Source organism: Struthio camelus, chromosome 1 (genome assembly GCF_040807025.1).
Source record: "Struthio camelus isolate bStrCam1 chromosome 1, bStrCam1.hap1, whole genome shotgun sequence".
Lineage (NCBI taxonomy): Eukaryota > Metazoa > Chordata > Aves > Struthioniformes > Struthionidae > Struthio > Struthio camelus.
The window spans coordinates 90567509-90587292 of NC_090942.1; the positions used below are offsets into that span (position 1 = coordinate 90567509).

General features: G+C 51.2%; 2 protein-coding genes across 3 annotated transcripts in view; both read right to left on the minus strand.

The window, feature by feature from the left end:
• Window positions 1-6391, minus strand: part of ATN1 (atrophin 1) — a 32642-nt gene extending 26251 nt beyond the window's left edge. Inside the window, exon 1 of the mRNA XM_068956877.1 lies at window positions 6323-6391. The gene's annotated coding sequence lies outside the window, so the exon portion shown is untranslated. The remainder of the gene's footprint in view (window positions 1-6322) is intronic.
• Window positions 6392-8991: 2600 nt separating this feature from the next.
• ENO2 (enolase 2) lies at window positions 8992-19781 on the minus strand. 2 transcript variants are annotated; one of them, XM_009685129.2, is made up of 12 exons: window positions 19600-19781; window positions 15891-15982; window positions 14628-14723; window positions 14286-14344; window positions 13157-13226; window positions 12833-12966; window positions 11838-12060; window positions 11150-11347; window positions 10820-11021; window positions 10499-10607; window positions 10290-10348; window positions 8992-9949 (listed from the first exon to the last, which is right to left on the minus strand). In XM_009685129.2, exons 1-12 carry the CDS (start codon window positions 19764-19766, stop codon window positions 9880-9882), a joined length of 1479 nt encoding a protein of 492 aa, XP_009683424.1. In that variant the 5' UTR covers window positions 19767-19781; the 3' UTR covers window positions 8992-9879. The 2 variants fall into 2 exon arrangements, with proteins under 2 accessions (XP_009683424.1, XP_009683425.1); XM_009685130.2 differs by lacking the exon at window positions 14286-14344 and having other exon boundaries at window positions 19600-19737.
• Window positions 19782-19784: the final 3 nt, after the last annotated feature.

Sequence of the window (19784 nt, forward strand, 5' to 3'; positions counted from 1 at the left end):
GCTGCCCGGGCCTTTCCTCCCGCGGTCCCGCCTCTCCGCGCCCCCCCCCCCCAAAGGAACGGCAGAGCCGGGAGCGTTTCTGGCACGGCAGACCCGGGAGCCACCGAGTCCGGCAGGAGAAGCCAGCCAAGAGGCGGCCTGGATCCGCCTGCCGCGGACGGGAGCCCGCGCGCAGCCCGCGCACCGCCCTGCTCCCGATCCGCAGCCTAGCTTCCCTCCCCTCCCCACCCCACCCCCCGGCGGGGCGTGCGGCCGGCAGAGCTCCATGCCTGGCCTTCGTTTTCGCCGGGCTGGCTCTCATCAGCATGCAGAGCCTGCCTGAAGGATTACACAAGCCGCGCGCGCTTCAACCGCCCCCCCCTCCCCGCCGGAGGCCGGCCCATCCCCCCCTCCCCGTTGCCAAGCAACGGCACAAAGGCAGAGGCGAACGGCCGGGCCGGCCGCGGGCCCGGCGGCGAGCGGGGGGCGGCCGGGCCGCCCGGCGCCCTCGGAAAGGGCGGCGAAGCGTCCCACGGCCAGCCCGCGGCGGGAGCGGGCGGAAAACGCAACACGGGGCTGACAGTCTAGCGTAGCCCCGGCTTTATCACACGAAAGAGAGGGAGCGGCCAGCTCGGCGCGCGGGGAGCCTGCTGCGCAGAGCTGGGTCTAGCCTCCATGTAATCCCGGCTTGAGCGTTTTGCAGGCTCGAGAAATGCCACGTTCCGGCTGAGCACCCGGAGAAATGATTCACTAAGGTCCAGACCACTTTGTTACGACAAGGAGCATAAATGCATCCAGAACGTTACAAATTTGAAAAATCTTCCCTCATCTGCGTGTGCCTCTCGGTTACGAAGCAGCAGCCAGCACGCCTTTCGGCGCGTCGCTCGCAAAGTTTGATCTCGTGGAGGACAGATATGGCCATTTTGAAAAAGTTGTAGTCAAGTACCAGAGACCCCAGGAAGGGGGGGGTGTGGGCGCTCGTTTATTTTGTTATCTGTTGTCAGTGAAGGGTCTAACCCAAATACTGCTAGCACCACTGACGGCTCTGGGAGCACGGTACGCTAGAGTTGGCAAGCGTGCGCCAGGGAGATGCGTTAAGAGCGAGCAAATATTGCCGTTATCGGTTGTTTTAGCTTCAGAGAATAAGGCTGGTCATATAAGCAAAAAAGAAAAGATGCACTATGCAACCCACAGGCTTGTGTGCCTGCATGTTTAAATGCGACAGGCTATGCGTGCAAATGGGCAAGTCCTTATATTCCCCTTGGTCGCTGGTTTAGTTCCACTGGGTATCCGCATTCGGATAGCCTTTAAATATATAATCACATACAGTTTATTCAGCAGGACCTACCGCCCCTTTCCAGGCGCAGGCTGGATGGTGCTCCTCCAATGGGCATTTATTCAATAATTCTTTCTATCCTCATTGTCAGTTACATGGCTCCAAGCGTTATTTACTGTGCAGCATCCAAACTCAGCACTGAATACAGATGTATTAATTTCCTCATCAGTTTTTCTGTATTGCTAATCACCACTACATGTGAACACTGAAAAAACATTCATAACAATGTCTCTGCAACATCCCTGCAAGCTCATGGCTCCCAATTCTTTTGTTTCACACCCTCTTCCTACTGGTACTGTACCGTTGAAGGCCCTGCCTATTTATCCTGGACACAGCATCGCTCTTATGTGCCTCTAGGTCCAAAGCCAGCTCAGCTGGCACATAGAACCCCATTACACAATATAAACACGCCTCACGTCTCCACTCCAGTCTTCATTCCTGCTCTTAGCTACTCTCCTTCTCCTTCCCTTCTTCTAGGGACCACTGCGGAGAGCCCCCACCCTCTCAGCACTCGTCTTGGGGTGCTGCTGTTTGCTACTACTTTCTGTTTTAAATGTGCAATGCAGGATTGAAAAAGTTACGGCTAACCTTTCAGAAATGTCCCCTGATTTTGGTCAGCCAGTCTGAAACATTTAAAATGTGACCTTTCCAAACTTACAACTTGATTACAACAAACTTACTTGATTATTTTACAGAGGTATTATGTTGAAGAGAACACACTCCTGATCCCTAACACAGATGTAAGTATAACTGCTTTACAAAGTGTGTCACGAAGTCAAGTCCCTGGAAAATAAGAAAAATATACTATTGTTGTTGAGGTAGTAATGTTCATAGCTGTCAGTGCTGTTTCAAGCTGTTACCTTTTGCAGTCTTGCCTCCTGAGCTCATAATGAGTGTGATCCTCAGAGGCCAAACTGATGATTCAAGAAAGAAGGAAAATCTCTTCAAAATCCCTGTTTCCTGGATGCTGAACAAAATATCCAAATCACTAAACTAATCTTTTGTGGTTTGGCGAAAAGCCTGCATGAAAGCATGAAAGCTACAGCGACTGGTACAACTCCAGTCTCTCCACATTCATTGTAAATAATCTCAGGGTCTTCTACATCAGCAACATTTCAGGCTTCCTGGTGACCCCCTAATCTATTTAACCAGAAAGTAAAGAACGAAATGGTTTTCATGTCAACATCTTCTATTACTAGGTTAGTGCTTGAGTTCAAAATTTTCACTTAAACAGGTTTTAAATTTAAATTAACATATGCAGTGTAATCTATTATTTACATATCATAACTGGCAGAGTACTGGATCACAATCCCATTAGGTTTAGCACAATTTCAACAAACAAACCAAAGGTGGCCTATTTTCTGCAAAGCCTGCGATCTTAGCTTATGAAAAGACATCAGACGTGGTTCAAAAGAGAAGGAGGAGCAGGGGTAAGGCAACAATTTGCATTTGTGTAATCCTGCCTTCGGTGGGCTTACTTGTGGAGGAAAAGTACTATCTCCTCTAGCAAGGCTGTGTCTTTTGGCCAGAGGAAAGAAAAATGACAAGCAACAGAAGACAAGTGCAGCTGGCCACAACTTTTTCTGGGCTTGTGGTTGGCTAAGGATAAGCTATTGGCAGCATGCTTAATGACAACACGATCGGGAATGACAAGGAACCCCTCAGAAGAATGTGAGGAGGGTTGCGATGGGTGCTGTCAGCCTTCCTAAAGGTGACAGACAATTCCCCATTCCCCACTCAGAAATCCTCATACCCAAACTGATGTTAGGCAAAGTCACACTTTACTCTAATTCAGGGTGGTTAGCAGGAGTGGAAAACACACATATGAAACACAGTCAGGTGTTCCAGTACAGAGAGACCATAGCTAGACTGGCTGTCAAGCACAGCTAATAAAATGAAGACACCTTTGAAATCAACAGATTGAAGAGCTTGGCTAAATGAAGAGTATTATTAGCTATATTTTTTTCAGGCTGGATAAATGACTCGGGGAGTCTGTGAGTCAGCTAGGAGGCTCAGCTCATACATATCAGGAATGCTCAGGTAGAGTTGATCCTCCCCCCTGGAGCAGAAGGATGGGCCACACAATCCCTTAGGATCTCTCCAGCTGTATTATTCTCTGATTCTACTACACAATAAACATTAACTTGAGAAACAAGAGGCCTCCGCTGTGATATATCCTTTTAACATAAATACAGTACAAGAGAGATACTGATAAACTGGACAGAGTACAGCAGAGGGCCAGTAAGACAGCGGTGGAGGGGTTCTAATTGCTGTTTTCAGCTATTTATTTGGGATTTATAGAGAAGTCAGGGCAAAGCTCTTCTCAGAGGTGCACACTGAAAGGTTACAAAACTTGCAAGAAGGGAAATTCTGACTAGATAAAGGAAAAACCTCCTCCCTGAGGCTGGTTCAACATTGGCAGAGGTGCCTCTCTACCACAGAGAGGCTGGGGAATCTCCACCATTGGGGATGTTCAGGACTAGCTTGGACAAGGCCCTCAGCAACTGATCTAGCTCAGGAGTTAAGCCAGCTCCAAGCAGGGGTTTGGAGTGGAGGCCTCAGGAAGTCCCTTCTCATATAAATCTTTCTATGATGCTGTGATTCTAGAAAGGTAGAGTCCTGCTTTCCTTTTCAACAGTATAGACACACAACACACAGTAGCTGCCTTAATGAAAAGAATAATCAAGCAAGCCATCTAGTCTGTGCTTGGACCTAAGGAAAGACTTTCTCTGAACCCAAACCAAACCAGAACCACACAGAATGGTTCCTCCTAGCTTAATCTCTCAAACCCACCCAAACAATACCTGCAGCCTGGCATTTGTTGGTAAAGGAGACTGAACCACTGAGAAGGCTATAAACCACACCTCCCAGTTTCACCATTCTCTCAGCAAGGGCTGCCCCACGGCTGAGATAGCTGAAGAATCACAAATGAAGCACCCACCTCAGTTTACCATTTAATTGATTTAATCGGGCCTGGGCTACAACTCAAGGAGTTGTTAATGTGAGGTTCATCAATGTGCTATTCTGGTATCCTCCGGAAGTGAGGAGGAGCAGAGATGAGGGAGGCAACCTTTCCTATTACCCCACTTTAGCTCTCCACTAGATGTGCCAGTCTGTCATAGCCACGCAACTGATTTCTCAGGCACAGCAGGATATGCACTGTGCTAGCAGGGACACCCACGATGGATGCAGTTATACCAAAACTATGGCATCGGTGTCGCTTACAGAGGGTGTTTTATCTCCCCCTATACATGGCATAGCTCTTTGCGCTCTCAGACATGCAACGCTCTGGTAAGCTGATCTTTGCCCACAGACTGAGCCTCATGTCCACCTGACAACCTGTCTGTATTTAGTCTTCCAGCAACAAAACCATACGCTTCCCTTCATGAAGGTTGCTCAGCACGTCATAGGAATTACCCAGGACCCAAAATGGTGCACCTCTTGTTAGGTGTTCAGTAGAGGAATGTCTCTGACAGCCTCATAGGTTACAGATGTTGCTTTCCCAAGGATAAGTACAATCCCATCACTCCTGAGAGAGACAAAAAGATCCTTGAAGAAATCAGCAACTCTTTATCATTAAGGCTTCACTGTGTTCTCAACAACAAGCCTAATTCCCAAACAGCTCCCCTTCCAGCTCCTTCACGGGCACAGGCACACGCACCTATTTACAAACAAAAGAACAATTCTGCAGGCTTCGGCAGGGGCTAGTGTTAAATTTTTCCTTTGACAGCTAGCCATTGCTCGGAAAATATCTTCTAAACAGAATTGCATTTGAGAATTTAAACAAAACCAATGTCAAAGACGCTTCGCTTTTAGCAGATATTGTCACATCTCCACCTTATCACTGACTGTGTTGTCCCTCACACTCTGACTGAAAGCACGTTATAACACTGCAGTCTCATAGAGACATCAGCTTATACAACAGGAGTCCTCAGGCGCAGGCATAACAAGGTATTTGGATATTGCTATTACATGGAAACTATAACCTAATCTCTTTCATTGAGGCAAAGAGAGAGACACAAGTGATAGATTTTACCATGCGTTGGCCAAAAACAAATATTTGTAGTGACTCAAGTAAGCATACCAGAGTCGCATATTGCGTCTATGCATCGTGCTATCAATGATGAACTCTTCTGATTTAGAAAAGACACTAAGGTAAGGCACTGCTGTGATGCAATTCATCCTCATCACTTTGGTGCTTTCCAGCATCTTCTCTTACACTGCGATGTGACAACACCTCACTGGCAATAACTCTTCGAAAGAAATTCTTCCCACAATGTAGGCACATATATACTGGTTCCCTACTGTTACAGCCTTGCTGCATTTGAGTGGGTAACGCAGCCTACCTTGTGTTCTGTTTAATTTCCTTCTTTGCACAAAAGAAAAAAAAAAAGACAAATAAAAGAGAGCTGGCGGGAAAAAATGCTCTTGGGAATTGGAAAACTAAGAAACTTTATTTCCAGAAAAGTGTCCTGATCGCTAAGCAACAACCACATTGTTTGCAGAATTCCAGCATTTAAAAGGAAGGAAAACAGTAGTTAGGTATACAAATGGAAAAATGACGTTATCTGTATCTTATGCACATATGCACAGTATAGTTTCCTTCACAAAACAAAGTTTTTAATATAATTTTATTATATATATTTATTTCATATAATGTTATGTAATTTTGCAAACATAACCATGGCAAAACGTTCCACGACTACCAAGTTCAACCCTGCCATCCCCAAAACACACCGCATGCCTTTGCCAGCAGGCACCAGCTGAGCTCTTCCCTGCCACCGTGCCCTCCCCGCCACCGTGCCTTCCCCCGGCTTTTGAGGCGGCCGAGAGCCGGGGCGCGCAGCCGGGGACGCGGAGGCGGGAGCGCAGCGCCGGGCCGCGGGCTCGGGGCGCGCAGCCCCCCGGGGCCTCTCTCGCTGCCGCCCGCTTCGTGCTGGGACACGGGTGCCCTCTAACGGGGAGTCCCCAGTGAAACAGCTCCCGTGACACTCCGACCCTTCCTACCTGCTGGAGGGATCGCATTTTGAGGAAAGCGGAGGGCTCCGGCACAGGAAAATGGAGCTTTTTTCCCACGGAAATGCCTGAACTACAGCTCCCAGAAGGCAGCTGCGGCCCTGCCCGTCCCCAAGCCGTGCCTGGCCCCCAGGCCCAGGGCACCGCCGGGGCCCGCGGCGGGGGCAGCCAGCAGGGTGCGGGTGCCTGGGAGCAGCTGGCTGGGGCTTCTGGTGGGGTGCAGCTGGTGGGGGTCAGCTGGCTGCAGTATGTGGCATGGGGTAGCTGCCTAGGGCAGCTGGCTCCATGGCCTAGGTGGGTAGAAGAGGAGCTCAGAGCCAACTTTATGAGCAGCGCTCGCTAGTGGAGCTCCGTGGATGTGCCATGTCATACATTTCTTAATCTCAGGGCCCTCAGACTGTTTCTGGTGTTGTTGGTACTCTCACCAGAAGTCTGGTGTCCCACCATAACTTGGCCAGCTACAGAATTTTTCTCCTTGGTTTCTTATCTCCAGGGACTACATGGTATTGCCCATAAGTGGGTTCCATGCTCCATTCAGCACCTTTGTGTTCCTGGATTAAACGTCTGTGAATCTGAGGTGTGGAAGTGGGACACAGTGGCGGGACTTCACTTTTAGCTGCAATCTTTAAGTATGGGATAGGTTTCACCCTGCAGCTATGCTGCTTCTCCAAGAGACTGAAGAGGAGACTTCATGGCGATTATGGGCAAGAGATGGCCTTTAGTTAGGACATAAGCTATTAATTGTTATCAAGATTTGTTCCATATTAATTAACGATCCCTTTGGAACCATTCCTGTTTCTACCCTTACATTTCTCTTCCCATCCTCTTTCCTTTTCTGGGCATGTGTATCATGTCCTTTGTCTTCCCTTCTTGAACTTATTCCATCTCATATATTATTCACTAAAGAGTCAGAAGTGAAATGCCAATGTTGATTTTTAAAGCATTTTCTTTCAGTTTTAAGGTCAACATCAGTGCACAGTTAAGAGGGCTTGGGCCTTGCTGATATACCTCCGTCTTCTGACTGACTCCTCCCCTAGGGAGAAATAACCCCATGCACCAGTACAAACTGGGGGCTGACCTGCTGGAAAGCAGCTCCTCAGAGAAGGGAGCTGGGAGTCCTGGTGGACAACAAGTCGACCATGAGCCAGCAATGTGCCCTGGTAGCCAGGAGAGCCAATGGTATGCTGGGCTGCATTAGGCAGAGCGTCGCCAGCCAGGTGGAGGGAGGTGCTCCTCCCCCTCTACTCAGCCCTGGGGAGGCCTCGCCTGGAGTACTGTGTCCAGTTCTGGGCTGCCCAGTACAAGAGAGACATGGCACTACTGGAGAGAGTCCAGCGGAGGGCTACCAAGATGATTAGAGGACTGGAGCATCTCTCCTATGAGGAAAGGCTGAGAGAGCTGGGCCTGTTCAGGCTGGAGAAGAGAAGACTGAGCGGCGAGCTCATCAGTGTGTACAAGTATCTGAAAGGGGGGTGTCAAGAGGATGAGGCCAGACTCTTCTCAGTGGTGCCCAGCGACAGGACAAGAGGCAACGGGCACAAACTGAAACGCAGGAAGTTCCATCTGAACATGTGGAAAAACTTCTTTCTGTGAGGGTGACAGAGCACTGGAACAGGTTGCCCAGAGAGGTTGTTTGAATATCTCCTTCGCTGGAGATATTCAAAAGCTGTCTGGACATGATCCTGTGCAATGTGCTCTAGATGACCCTGCTTGAGCAGGGAGGTTGGACTAGATGATCTCCAGAGGTCCCTTCCGACCTAAACCATTCTGTGCTTCTGTGCTTTTCTCTTTTGCTTGCTCATCCTGAGAGACAAGGTAGTGTGGCTTAGGTGAGGGTCTGGAAGCTTGTTTTGCTGTAACGGAGCAGGAGGTTTGCAGGACCTCAGTGTGCCCGTGTACATGGATGGGCTACTGGCATGAGTAGATGGGGCAGACAAAGTGTTTTCATCATTTTTTATCCATCATACCTTGAGTTGGATTTCTCAAAGTAGCACTTCCCCTCCTTTGCACCTTCATTGGAGTCTGTTCAGAATAATTCTGTTTAAGACGCAGTGAGGTTTACTTCCACTTGGCCTTCTGCAAAACCAGCTGGAGCACAGGATATTTTTCCCAAGTACTGCTGTATTGTCCCCTGTGATCTAAGATGGTATTGAAGGAGGCTGACATCCCATTTACCCCTCCGTTCACTGGTCTACATGCCCTCTCTTTTGCAGGGAGCAGCTTTTTCTCTTACAAATACTTGCAGTTCTAGTACTTAAAAATACTTGACTAGATGTCAAGTGGGCAGCTGTCTGTGGCCTATTCTGAGGTCTGTTACATCAGTGGAGAGCATCATTAAAATCCTTTGCACAACATCCCTGGCATCCCTTCATGCAATGTGATGTAGTGGAGAAGGGTGGGAGGGAATTTACACCTTCCCACTTGCCCTCCTCTCAATATTCCCCAGCTCTTTGTTCTGGAATCGGGCAGTTGACAGACCATTCTAGCTATGTGGCAGGGCTGTGAAAGGAGATGGGGATACCTGGGCCTTCTCTTTCACTTGCCAGTCCCTCTGCTTGTTTTGGCTACCTTTGTATTTGATCTTCTGCTTTGCTTGCAAGATGTCCCCATTTCCCAGACAGCAGTTGTGTAGATAAAAACATTAGGCCAAGCCAGGCAACTCAGGTGTGAAATACATTTTAATTGAGTTTAGGGTTCTGTAGTTTGTCTGTTGCTCAGCTGAGCATGGGTTGTCCAGAAGGTGACGCAGACGTTATGGGTGGAGGACAGGGTGAAGGAGAGCAAGAGAGAAGGAAACAGAGAGAAAAAGGTCAAGAGAAGCAAATGAGAGCATGTGTTTGTTTACGACTGTGTCTTAATATACTCCCCACGCTACTATGCACTGACCCACGATACCCCACAGAGCCGCTTAACCCAGAGACTGACAGCACACATACACCGAGTGACAGAAAGCAGTGCAGTTCAATACTAAGCTGCTGACAAGCACAGCTCAATACAACACAACACGCAGAGTGGAATGAAGAGACGCTTGGGTCCCACGATGGCTCAGCGCAAACGTGCCTGGGGCAAAATGACACTGTAGGCCAGTACACACACGCCTATACACATGCACGAGAGCCGCTGGCAACACTCGTCCAAACACAGCTACGGATGCAACACTTGTCCAAACACACCAGCCGACACGCTTATGTTCACCGCACATGTTTCGGCGTACAACGTAAACACACCAGGCGGCAGGCCCCCATAGTCTAATATGTGAACAAAGTGACTCAGACATGGTCCCTGCACAAAAACAGAAGACACAAAATGCCTAGATTCAGAAATGCTCATGATCCCAAAGCAAGGGAGAGAGGGTAGGCCTCACTTTCATCCTTCACCTGGATACACCTAGCCAGACAGACCTGAACTCATGGGGATTTGAGGTGAGAGTGGCAGGCGGCAGAGGAGAGAGAAAGAGAGAGCAAAAAGGGGAGCAGTGGAGAGAAGAGGGCTTCAGAGACTGTGACCTGGGAAAGAGCAGCAGAGTGGCAGTGCCCTCGGAACAATGTTCAAAGAACACTTGGATTGCGAAAGTTATGTCCAGCAAAGCGTGCTTCATCACCAAGCTCTTCCTCAATCCTGCAGAAGAGAGAGACAGCAAACATTAGACCCTTGCTGTGAGGGAGCATCAGAGGCGCTAGAGCACCTGAGATGCAGAGCATCAGCCACAAATCTGAAATGGAATAGAGGAGCTCTGCTCCTCCCAGCTGCTATGCATGAGGCTGCTGCACCGTTATGCCAAGGAGTAGGGAAGGGGTCTGCTCCAGAGATGTCCCCAGGATCCTATTCTTGGTCTGAGCCCTGTTTTCATAATATTTTCCCCACAAACCCCTTCTACCCTTGGGCTCTCAACTTCTCCCACCCCCGTTAGTTGCTTCTCCATTCTTTCTTATGTGTTCCCAACCTTGGAGCCCCTTACCTCATGAGCTGGTTGTATTTCGCCAGGCGTTCAGACCTGCAGGGAGCGCCCGTCTTTATCTGTAAAGTATTCCACACAACGAACACTGTAAGACACTGTGATGACTTGCACCAGTTTCCCCATAGGGGATAGGAGGCGGGGGGGGTCTGTCTTCACAACCTTCTTATTGTCCTCCACAAAATGTTATCTATAGCCTGTGTTTCACCTACCTGCCCAGTGCACAGTCCCACAACCAGATCAGCAATGAAGGTGTCTTCAGTCTCCCCTGATCGGTGGCTCACCATCACACCCCAACCATTCTCCTGGGCCAACTTACATCTGCAAGGAGCAAGAAATGCCATCAGTAGCTCCTTCTGTAGCCACCACCTGCACAGGGTGAGATCCAGGCATCCTCTCCTCCCACCCTCAGCATCCTACACTCTTGTGGACACAAAGGTGATTTTGTCCAATGGATCGTGCTAGACCCTGATGTGGTTCCACACCAACCCTTTCCCTCTCTTAGGACAGCAGAGACAGCAGGATGGACTCACGCTTGAATAGCCTCTGTGACAGATCCAATCTGGTTGACTTTGAGCAGGAGGCAGTTGCAGGCCTTCTCTTCCACAGCTCGCTCAATGCGCTTGGGATTTGTCACTGTCAAGTCATCTCCCACTATCTGAATCCCCACATTGGCTGTGAACTTGGACCAAGCCTCCCAGTCATCTTGGTCAAAGGGATCCTCAATGGAGACCACTGAAGGGACAACAGAAGAAGCCTGAGTCAAAGCTGCTTCCTTCCCCACCCCCAAAACACAGACAGGATGTGTCTGTTATGTTTGCAACACCAGTGCTGATTCCCCACTGCCAAGCACAGCAGCTCACCTGGATAATCACGTACAAAGCTTTGGTAGAGGTCACCCAGCTCATCTGCAGAAATGTAGCGGCTTGGGTCATCTGGGGACTTGAAGTCCAAGTCATATTTGCCATCACGGTAGAACTCAGAGGCTGCCACATCCATGCCGATGACGATCTTGTCTGTGTAGCCAGCCTTGTCAATAGCTTCCTTGAGGAGTTCCAGAGCTGGGAGGAGGAGAGTTGCGTCAGGAGAGTCAGTCCATGCAAAGAACTCTGACTTTCACTGGGGACTCAGCCAGTATCACAGATGCTCCACTGGGAGGATCCTGAGAGCAGGAGCAGCTGAGAGAGGCTGACAGCGGGATGGGAGAGGAAGAAGGGAGGCCAGAGAGCAATAGAAACATGCCAGAGGGCTGTGGAGGCCACATCCAAAGGAATGAGAAGAAATCAAAAAACAGTCCCATAGCTCAGTGACAACTTGGAGGAAGGTCTTGGGAATGTCTGGACATGCATGAAAGATTTGTACGGACAAGCTGTGAACAGGACAAGGTCCCTGAGGGTAAGGAGCTTAGAAACCGTCCCCTAACACAGGAGGTCACTGACCCTGAGGCATGATGTTTTGAACCAAAGTTGGGGGAATGCTGTGACCTGGGAGTATACAGGCCTCAGTCGCAGCTTTGCAGGCAGGGTTACCCCATCTCTGCATGGCTCTCACCTTCACTATTTTCCAGGATGTTGGGGGCAAAGCCTCCCTCATCACCCACATTGGTGGCATCTTTGCCATACTTCTCCTTGATGACACTCTTTAGGTTATGATAGACTTCAGCCCCAATTCGCATGGCATCGCGGAAGCTTTCAGCTCCCACAGGCAGGATCATGAACTCCTGCATGGCCAGTTTGTTCCCTGCATGGGAACCTCCGTTGATCACATTGAAAGCCTGGAAGAGTCCAAAAGAGAATCAGAGCTGAAGGTACCCATCTTGGCACCAGCTTGAGGAGGATCTTGGATGGGTCACTGTGTCCATTTGTAATACACCACATCCTCAGGGTAACATAATACATCAGTTACAGTGCATCAGAGCAAAGGCCCAAATAGCCTGGGGTCCTCCCTCTAACACAAAGCAAATCGTTGGAGAGGACTTTCCCAGCTATTTAGCTCTCAGAGATCTCCCAAGGCAGATATGTTTATCTGTACGTTCAGTAATGCTAGGTCGATCTCTCTTCCAGGACCTTCTCTGTTTTCCCCTTGACCCCATGAAAATTTTAGCATCCACAACACCCTTTGGCAAGGAGTTCCATGGGGCAAGCTATCCCTAGCATGAAGAGCCACCTTCTCTTCTTTTGAACTGTGCCTCTACTGGGTTCACATGATCACCTCTAGTCTTGTGCTGCGAGCAAACTGTTGATCCCCAACCAACCCCCACCACAACTTCTGCCATATCCTCCTCAGTCCCCTCTTGTCCAGATTGAAACATCCTACTTTACATAGCTCTTTCTTCTACAAAAGCTGCTCTATGCCTTTGATCAGTCTCCTTACCCTTTTCTGTGTCTTTTGCAGTTCCCTTCTACCCTTGTTTGCTTTCTTGACCACTACAGTGCATTCAGCTGATGTTTCAGTCCTATATCCCTTCCTTCTCTCCCTCCCAATACACGCTTTGAAGTTTCTTTTGAAGTTTGTGAATTTGGATGTCAGGGATGGAGGAGCCTTACTGGCACAGGAAGGATGAGATCAGAGTTGCCGGCCAGGTCAGCAATGTGCCGATAGAGGGGAACGTCCTTCTCTGCAGCTCCTGCCTTGCACACAGCCAGTGAAACTCCCAGGATAGCATTGGCACCAAACTTGGCTGTAGGCAAAACCAAAAAGGAATCAAGCCTCTCAAACACCTCCCTTTTGCCCGGCAGTCCTCCTTGCCAGCCCAGACTTGGACTTGCATATCGGTCTGCCAGCCCTGCTAGTGCCCTCCACTCCAGCTCTGCAGCCTCCCTCCACCCTCCTGTAGTATTTACTTCCCAGGCCAAAAAAGAATGAATTACATTTGTTCTCTGTGCCGTCCATCTCGAGCATCAGATTGTCTATCTTCTCTTGATCTACCACAGAGAGGCCCTGCAAAAAGAAACAGCTCCTAAGAAGGAGAAGTTGAAAAGAATTGCTGGCTCTGGTATGTGAGAAAAGAAGCATTGATGGAGAAGCTGGGGGGACTAGGACTTCTTCAGTTTGTGGAGGAATATACACACACAAAGCTTTGGAATTCAGTCCCTTGGTATATAGTCAAATTTTGTAGCCATGGCAATGTGACTGCAGTGCATTGTAGATGTAGCTGAGCTGGATTAGGGATCTGTGACAGCCCCAGCAAGGCCACACAGAGCTCAGGAAATGACTCACTCAAGAATTTGCCCAGCCTTTTGGCAGCTTCCAGGGAGCTTTGTGGTGGTATGGCTACAGAGACACTAGGCAAAACAGAAGATGCTCACCCTGCAAGTGTGCCAATATGAACTGGATGGAGCAATCCGTGGGAGCAAGGTGGAAAGCAGGATTAAGCCCAGCACAGGGAGCCTCCACCAGGCCATGTATTTTCAAGGCGGGAGCAAGCTGGTCTCTCAGCCTGACTCCTCAGGGTGGTACACACTGCAGTGGGTGTGGTGTGTGGCTCCAGTTCAGCTCTCTTCAGAGCAACTGGAATCACTATGTTCCAGCTCTTCAGCAGTAAATTGGCTACAGATGTGACACCACCACTATGCAAGGCCACAAACTGTGCTGTGGGGGCTTCCAGACCTTGCACAGACATGGTCATTGCTCTACCACATCATGAATGCTGTAGGGAGAGGGGATGAGAAGAATGGGTGTGAGTCTAGAAACATGCAAATGAGATTTATGTAGTGCATAAGGAGGAGCACATCTGAAGTAGGGATACAGCTCTACAGTGAGCATCAAGGTGACTGGTTAGATGGTAGAGATGCTGCAATGGAGCCAGGAGGGTTAATTTTTTTCCACCCTGCGGACACATACACGCATGGAGGGGCAGAAGGGGTGAGCCCAGGATGACAGAGAGCATCACTATGTCTATTAGCTCAGTAAAAAGAAGAGAGGCAGAAACAGAGATAAGGGGGAAGGAGAGAGAGCAGAGTAAATGTCCAACAAGGGAGAATAAAGAGAAATCCTTACAGAGCCCACGAGAGCTGGGGCGACAGTGCTGTTGATATGATCCACGGCCTGCAGGACCCCTAAAGAAGGGAAGAGACAGAGAGAGAGAGAGAGAGAGAGAGAGAGAGTGAGGCAAAGAAGAGAATGGAGAAAGGGAGATAGAGGAGCAATAGAGAGAGACTGAGGAGACAGCAAGAGAAAATCAAGGCCTGATCTCTTTATGCTAACTCTGTGCCTTTGGGATCTCACTGAGGTCAGCAGAAAAACATCCATGTTACATTAGTGGATGAGTGAGACCCTCCAGTGGATCCCCATGCACACGCAGACCCAAGGATGGGAGTGTGGGAGCAGGCACCTCCCCACCTTTTCCAAGGAACCGTGACTTGTCATTATCTCGTAGCTCCAGTGCTTCGTAGATCCCAGTGGATGCACCGCTGGGGACAGCTGCTCGAAACAGGCCTGAGAGACAGCAAAATACAGGTGTGAGAAGAATGGAGGATAAAGAGGAAGGAAAGCCCTCATGCATCTGCTTTTATTTTACTCTCATGGGAAAGAATATGGTAAACAACTGTGCAAACACATGGCCCCAGTGGCTGGCTGCTTGTAGATGGGTCCTCTTAGAGGTGGAAAACCCAAGTGACGGAAACAAATCAACGCATGGTCAAAAGCTTTGAGGCAGAGAGCTCAAGAAGCCTGAATCTCAGCCACAAAGAAACCCACATCAGTCCCAGAATTACAAATTGCATGTGGATGTCTGGCTGCTGAGCTCTTGTCCTGGCACCCCTGTCTGCACCCTGCTGCAAGCAGGCTGAATCACAGCTGCCAAAGATTTCCTCCCCTTCTGATTGGGGCTGGCTTTTTTGCCTCAATGAAGAAAGAAGAGAACAAACCACTCAAATCCCTGCTCTGGCCACTCACAACTCCTCACACCTTTTAACCCATGTGTGCAGGCACTTGCAGCTCTTCCAGATGCACATACATGCCTGCACAGAGATCTCAGGGACAAGCCTTCCCACAACATCATGATGTACTTCCAGACTCACAGTGTATCCCAGGACTAAAGGCACAGCTGCAGGAGGGCATTGCGTGCATAGGATAAGGAGATGCATGTACTTATGTTAATGAAACTTTCAGGCCCCGCTACTACCATACACACAGCAGTCAGCTGTTTCATTATGGTTTCCTGTCAACGCCTATTGCAGAGCTCATGATGAGACAGAACACACTTCTGAGATTCACTACAGAAATCATATGTGGCCAGACATGAACACCAGCATCTTCCACTCTAGGTAGAGGGGAAGAGACCTTTGAAATGGAAACAAGTAGTGCAGCGGGCACCTCCTCACTGGGGGCTGCAGTGGCAGAGGATGATTTACCAGCCCTATGTGCAAATTTGCTGAACACGTGCACAGTCAGAGACACAGACAGAGCCACAGGCAGAGATAGGAAGAGCTGCCACTTTCCCTGGCATGCTCTTTGCCAGGAGTTCACTGGAGAGATTTTACTAAAAGTTTATACTCTGTGCTCCAGGCAGGCTGCTATATGGCTGCCAGGCTGCTATATAGACCCACCTCCTCCAGCATAGGTAGGAGTCCCTTCCCACAATTCTCATCCTCTCTCACCTACCTTTGTGTGTGTACAGGTCCACCTCAACAGTGGGATTCCCACGAGAATCCAGGATCTCTCGGGCATGGATCTTCTCAATCGACATGGTGAATCTTTGGAGAGAAGAGAAGAGGAGAGGAGAGGAGAGGAGAGGAGAGGAGAGGAGAGGAGAGGAGAGGAGAGGAGAGGAGAGGAGAGGAGAGGAGAGGAGAGGAGAGGAGAGGAGAGGAGAGGAGAGGAGAGGAGAGGAGAGGAGAGGAGAGGAGAGGAGAGGAGAGGAGAGGAGAGGAGAGGAGAGGAGAGGAGAGGAGAGGAGAGGAGAGGAGAGGAGAGGAGAGAGAAGGGAAGGGAAGGGAAGGGAAGGGAAGGGAAGGGAAGGGAAGGGAAGGGAGGGGAGGGGAGGGGAGGGGAGGGGAGGGGGAGGGGGGAGGGGGAGGGGGGAGGAGAGGAGAGGAGGGGAGGAGGGGGAGGGGGGAGGAGAGGAGAGGAGGGGAGAGGAGAGGAGAGGAGAGGAGAGGAGAGGAGAGGAGAGGAGAGGAGAGGAGAGGAGAGAAGAGGAGAGAAGGGAAGGGAAGGGAAGGGAAGGGAAGGGAAGGGAAGGGAAGGGAAGGGAAGGGAAGGGAGGGGAGGGGAGGGGAGGGGGGAGGGGGAGGGGGGAGGAGAGGAGAGGAGGGGAGGAGGGGGAGGGGGGAGGAGAGGAGAGGAGGGGAGAGAAGAGGAGGGGAGGGGAGGGGAGGGGAAGGTAGGAGAGGAGAGGGGAGGGGAAAGGAAGGGAGGGGAGGGGAGGAGGGGGGAGGGGAGAGGGGAGGGGAGGGGAGGGAAGGAAGGAGGAAAGAGAGGGAGAGGGAGAGGAAGGAAAGGGAGGATGCCCAGTTCTGCACCGCTCTGAGAGGCCTCAGACTGCACCTCGGATGTTGTGCCCTTTTCATTTCCAAAATGGACACTGACAGAGAGAAGGGAGCTCAAGGAAGAGGTATTTTAGGAGCTGGAGCTAAAACTATTGGCTCGAGGAAGTTCAGACTAAAGGGGAGATGTGAAAATTGCTATCCAAAGCCCAAGATCTGAGAACCTACTCATTTTTGGTCTGGGAATTGAGTGCCTATTTCAGTCTACTCTGTCTTTTCACCAATGAGGACAGACTGGGAGCTCTGGGAGCTCTCTCCCAGAGCTGCAGCTGAGTGCTCCCCTCTCCCTTCTTGAGTTCCTGATGCAGATCAGAGTAGGCAGGGATCCAGAGGGTGTCACAGCAGCCACAGGCAGCGGAGAGGGACGGGTCAGCTGCCTGGCTGCGAGGTGCCTGCAGGCCCAGCGGTGGCTCCCACCCCAGTACCTCCTCTCTCAGCAGAGCCTCCCCGAGCCAGCAGGGACGCAGCCGCTGAGCACCACGGCATCCCCTTGCAGCCCCAGCACAGCACTGTGGTTGCTTCAGGCTGGGCCACACCGAGGCTGGCAAGGCCCCTTGTGTCCTCCTGAGCCTGCAGCCAGGGGGGCCAAATGGATGCTTCTCCCTCAGCTCCCCGGCTCCCCAGCAAAGCGCTCCGCTCGGCCTTCCTGCCACCCTTGGAAGTCGCCGCTGGAGCCACCACTGGCCAGGGCGCGGGGCAGCCAGGGGCGTGGGGAGGGCTGCGCTGAGGTGAGGGAGCACAGAGGAGGCCAGGAGCCTGAGAAGCCATTTTACTGCAGGCCACAATGCTTAAAACATGGGAGAAACTCCCTCTCTGGAGGGAGGGAGGGAAACATAGCCCGGCCCAGATATAGGGGACTGATCCCAGCATCCAAACCCACCTCTCTGCACATGGCATAGGAAAATACATGAGGTTGGGAGGCATCTCTCTATCTAGTAAGTAGGGGAAGGAAAGAAATTTGGCATTTTGGATGCACCTAGTTAAACCTGAAGTAGAAAACAGGCTTGTGGATAGGGATAGCAATTTGAAAGAGCTTCTCTGGCGGCAATCTGCTCTCTGTGGGGGGGGGGAGGGTCCAAAATACCCTCCCCCCCCCCGCAGTCCACCTTCTTATTCCCATAGATTGGCCTTGTATGCCCTCCCCCCCACGCCCAGCCAGCCGTGGGGCTGTGCAACGCTGTGGAGCTCTTGATCCCATTGCCTCTGGCTCATGGAAATCACACGGATGTGGGGAAATCACTTTGCGCTGAAGTTTCAGCAAAAGCTTCCAGTAGTGGGGAGTTGCAGTCAGTGAAACCGGGACTCTCTGGAGTCCGGGCAGGGCCCTCCACCATGTCCATCTGGGCTGGGATCCCCCATCAGCTGCCTTGGCAGCGCTCCTCACGCCATCTGGCATACGCTACAGGAACTTCCTCCAGAGCAGTGCCCATGCTGTTGTGAGCTTCCTTTGCAGCAGTGCCCTGGCCATGCCCCAACAGCCTCCTCAGGGGAGAGAACGACACCCTGTTAAAGTGATCTTTGGCACAGCAGGGACCTGACAGCAAGCTCTGTGCCCGATGCAGTGCCCCTCCTGCTTATGTGCTCATGCTGCCCGTGGCCATGTCCCTCTGCCTGCATCCACCTGCCCCCATTGGGACCAGTCCTGAGGAAGCCAAATGACAAACACAAATCCAGCTTTGCATGTACCACCCCGTTGCTCACTTGATCTCTTCTCCCCTCTAGCCCTTTCCACCCTTTTCTCTACTTCTGCTTCTTCCCCTTGTCCCCGTCTGTTTGCCCTCCTTTGCACAGCGTGAAGGACCATGCTGAAATCCCTGGCATCGGCTGCACTGTCCTGAAAGCAGGTCAGAGGCAGATAAGCTGGGATAAGGGATTGGGACAGATCTGTAGCTGGGAAACCATTGACCACAGTGAGGAGGGGGAGCAGCCAGACTGGAGGCTGGGCAGCCTCTCTTGGGCAGAGGTTGGGCAGGGCACCGCTGGGAGACTCACACTGCTGCAGTGCCTTCCTGTGGGCGCTGCTTCGTGGCAGTGCGCCTCGCCAGGGCACTGGCTTGCTGAAGTTCATGCTGCAGCAGTCCCCCCCTCTCTGCTGAGCAGGCCAGCATTGCGAAGACCTTTCCTCCAAGCCACCACTAGCAGTCCTGTGTGCCAGGGACCTGGTGCTGCTGCAATTCCCCCAGGCCGGGCACTGCTCCCAGGAAGCCTGCACTGCTGCAGTGTCATGGCTGATGCAGCTATTGCTTGACTGTAACCTCCTCTCCCTGCTGCCCTCCCCACTCTGTGTGGCGTGGGGCTGTGAAGAGAGAAAACATCCTCTCTCCTCCTCCCTCCCCCTCCCTCTCCCTCTGATCTGGCTGAGCTCCTGTGTTTATGATACCACCTCTGGGGACTGGTCTGCTCCCAGGTTGGGTCCTTTCCCCAACAATGCCCAAACTGAATTCTCCCTCCTTCCCCGCTACCAACCCCTCCCTCAGATAAAGCACCATCCCACATCTTCCTGCAATGTCCTTGGGAACACAACCCATGTTTGTTTGTTTCCTCCCTCCTGAAATTCACATCTGAAATGATGCCTGCTGGGGTAGGGAAGCAAGGAGTACCTGCAATTAAAATATGGAAAAAAATGTGAGGGGGGGGCAGGGTGAGGAGAAAGAGGTGGGAGCAGCAGGGTAAGGAAGTGAGGGGAGTTTGTTTTTTAATGCCGGTCACCCTGGTCCTTCTCTGCAGGGACCCAAGTGCGTGTGGGGTTTGGAGGGCACAGGGTGGGGAGCACAGAAATGCATGCAGTGAAGGGGGGGGGGTGCTGGCCATGAGGAGACACTTACCTTGCTAGGGCAGGGGTGAACGAGAGATTGAGAAAGTGCTGGTAGAAAGGAGAGGAGAACGAAGCTGAGGAGGGATGCAGGACCTCAAGGGGAGATGATGTGTCCTCTAAGCCAACGGCAGCAGCAGCAGGATGGAGACGCCCCTGATAGGGCTGGGACAGCAGCATGTGACCCAGAGCTGCGAT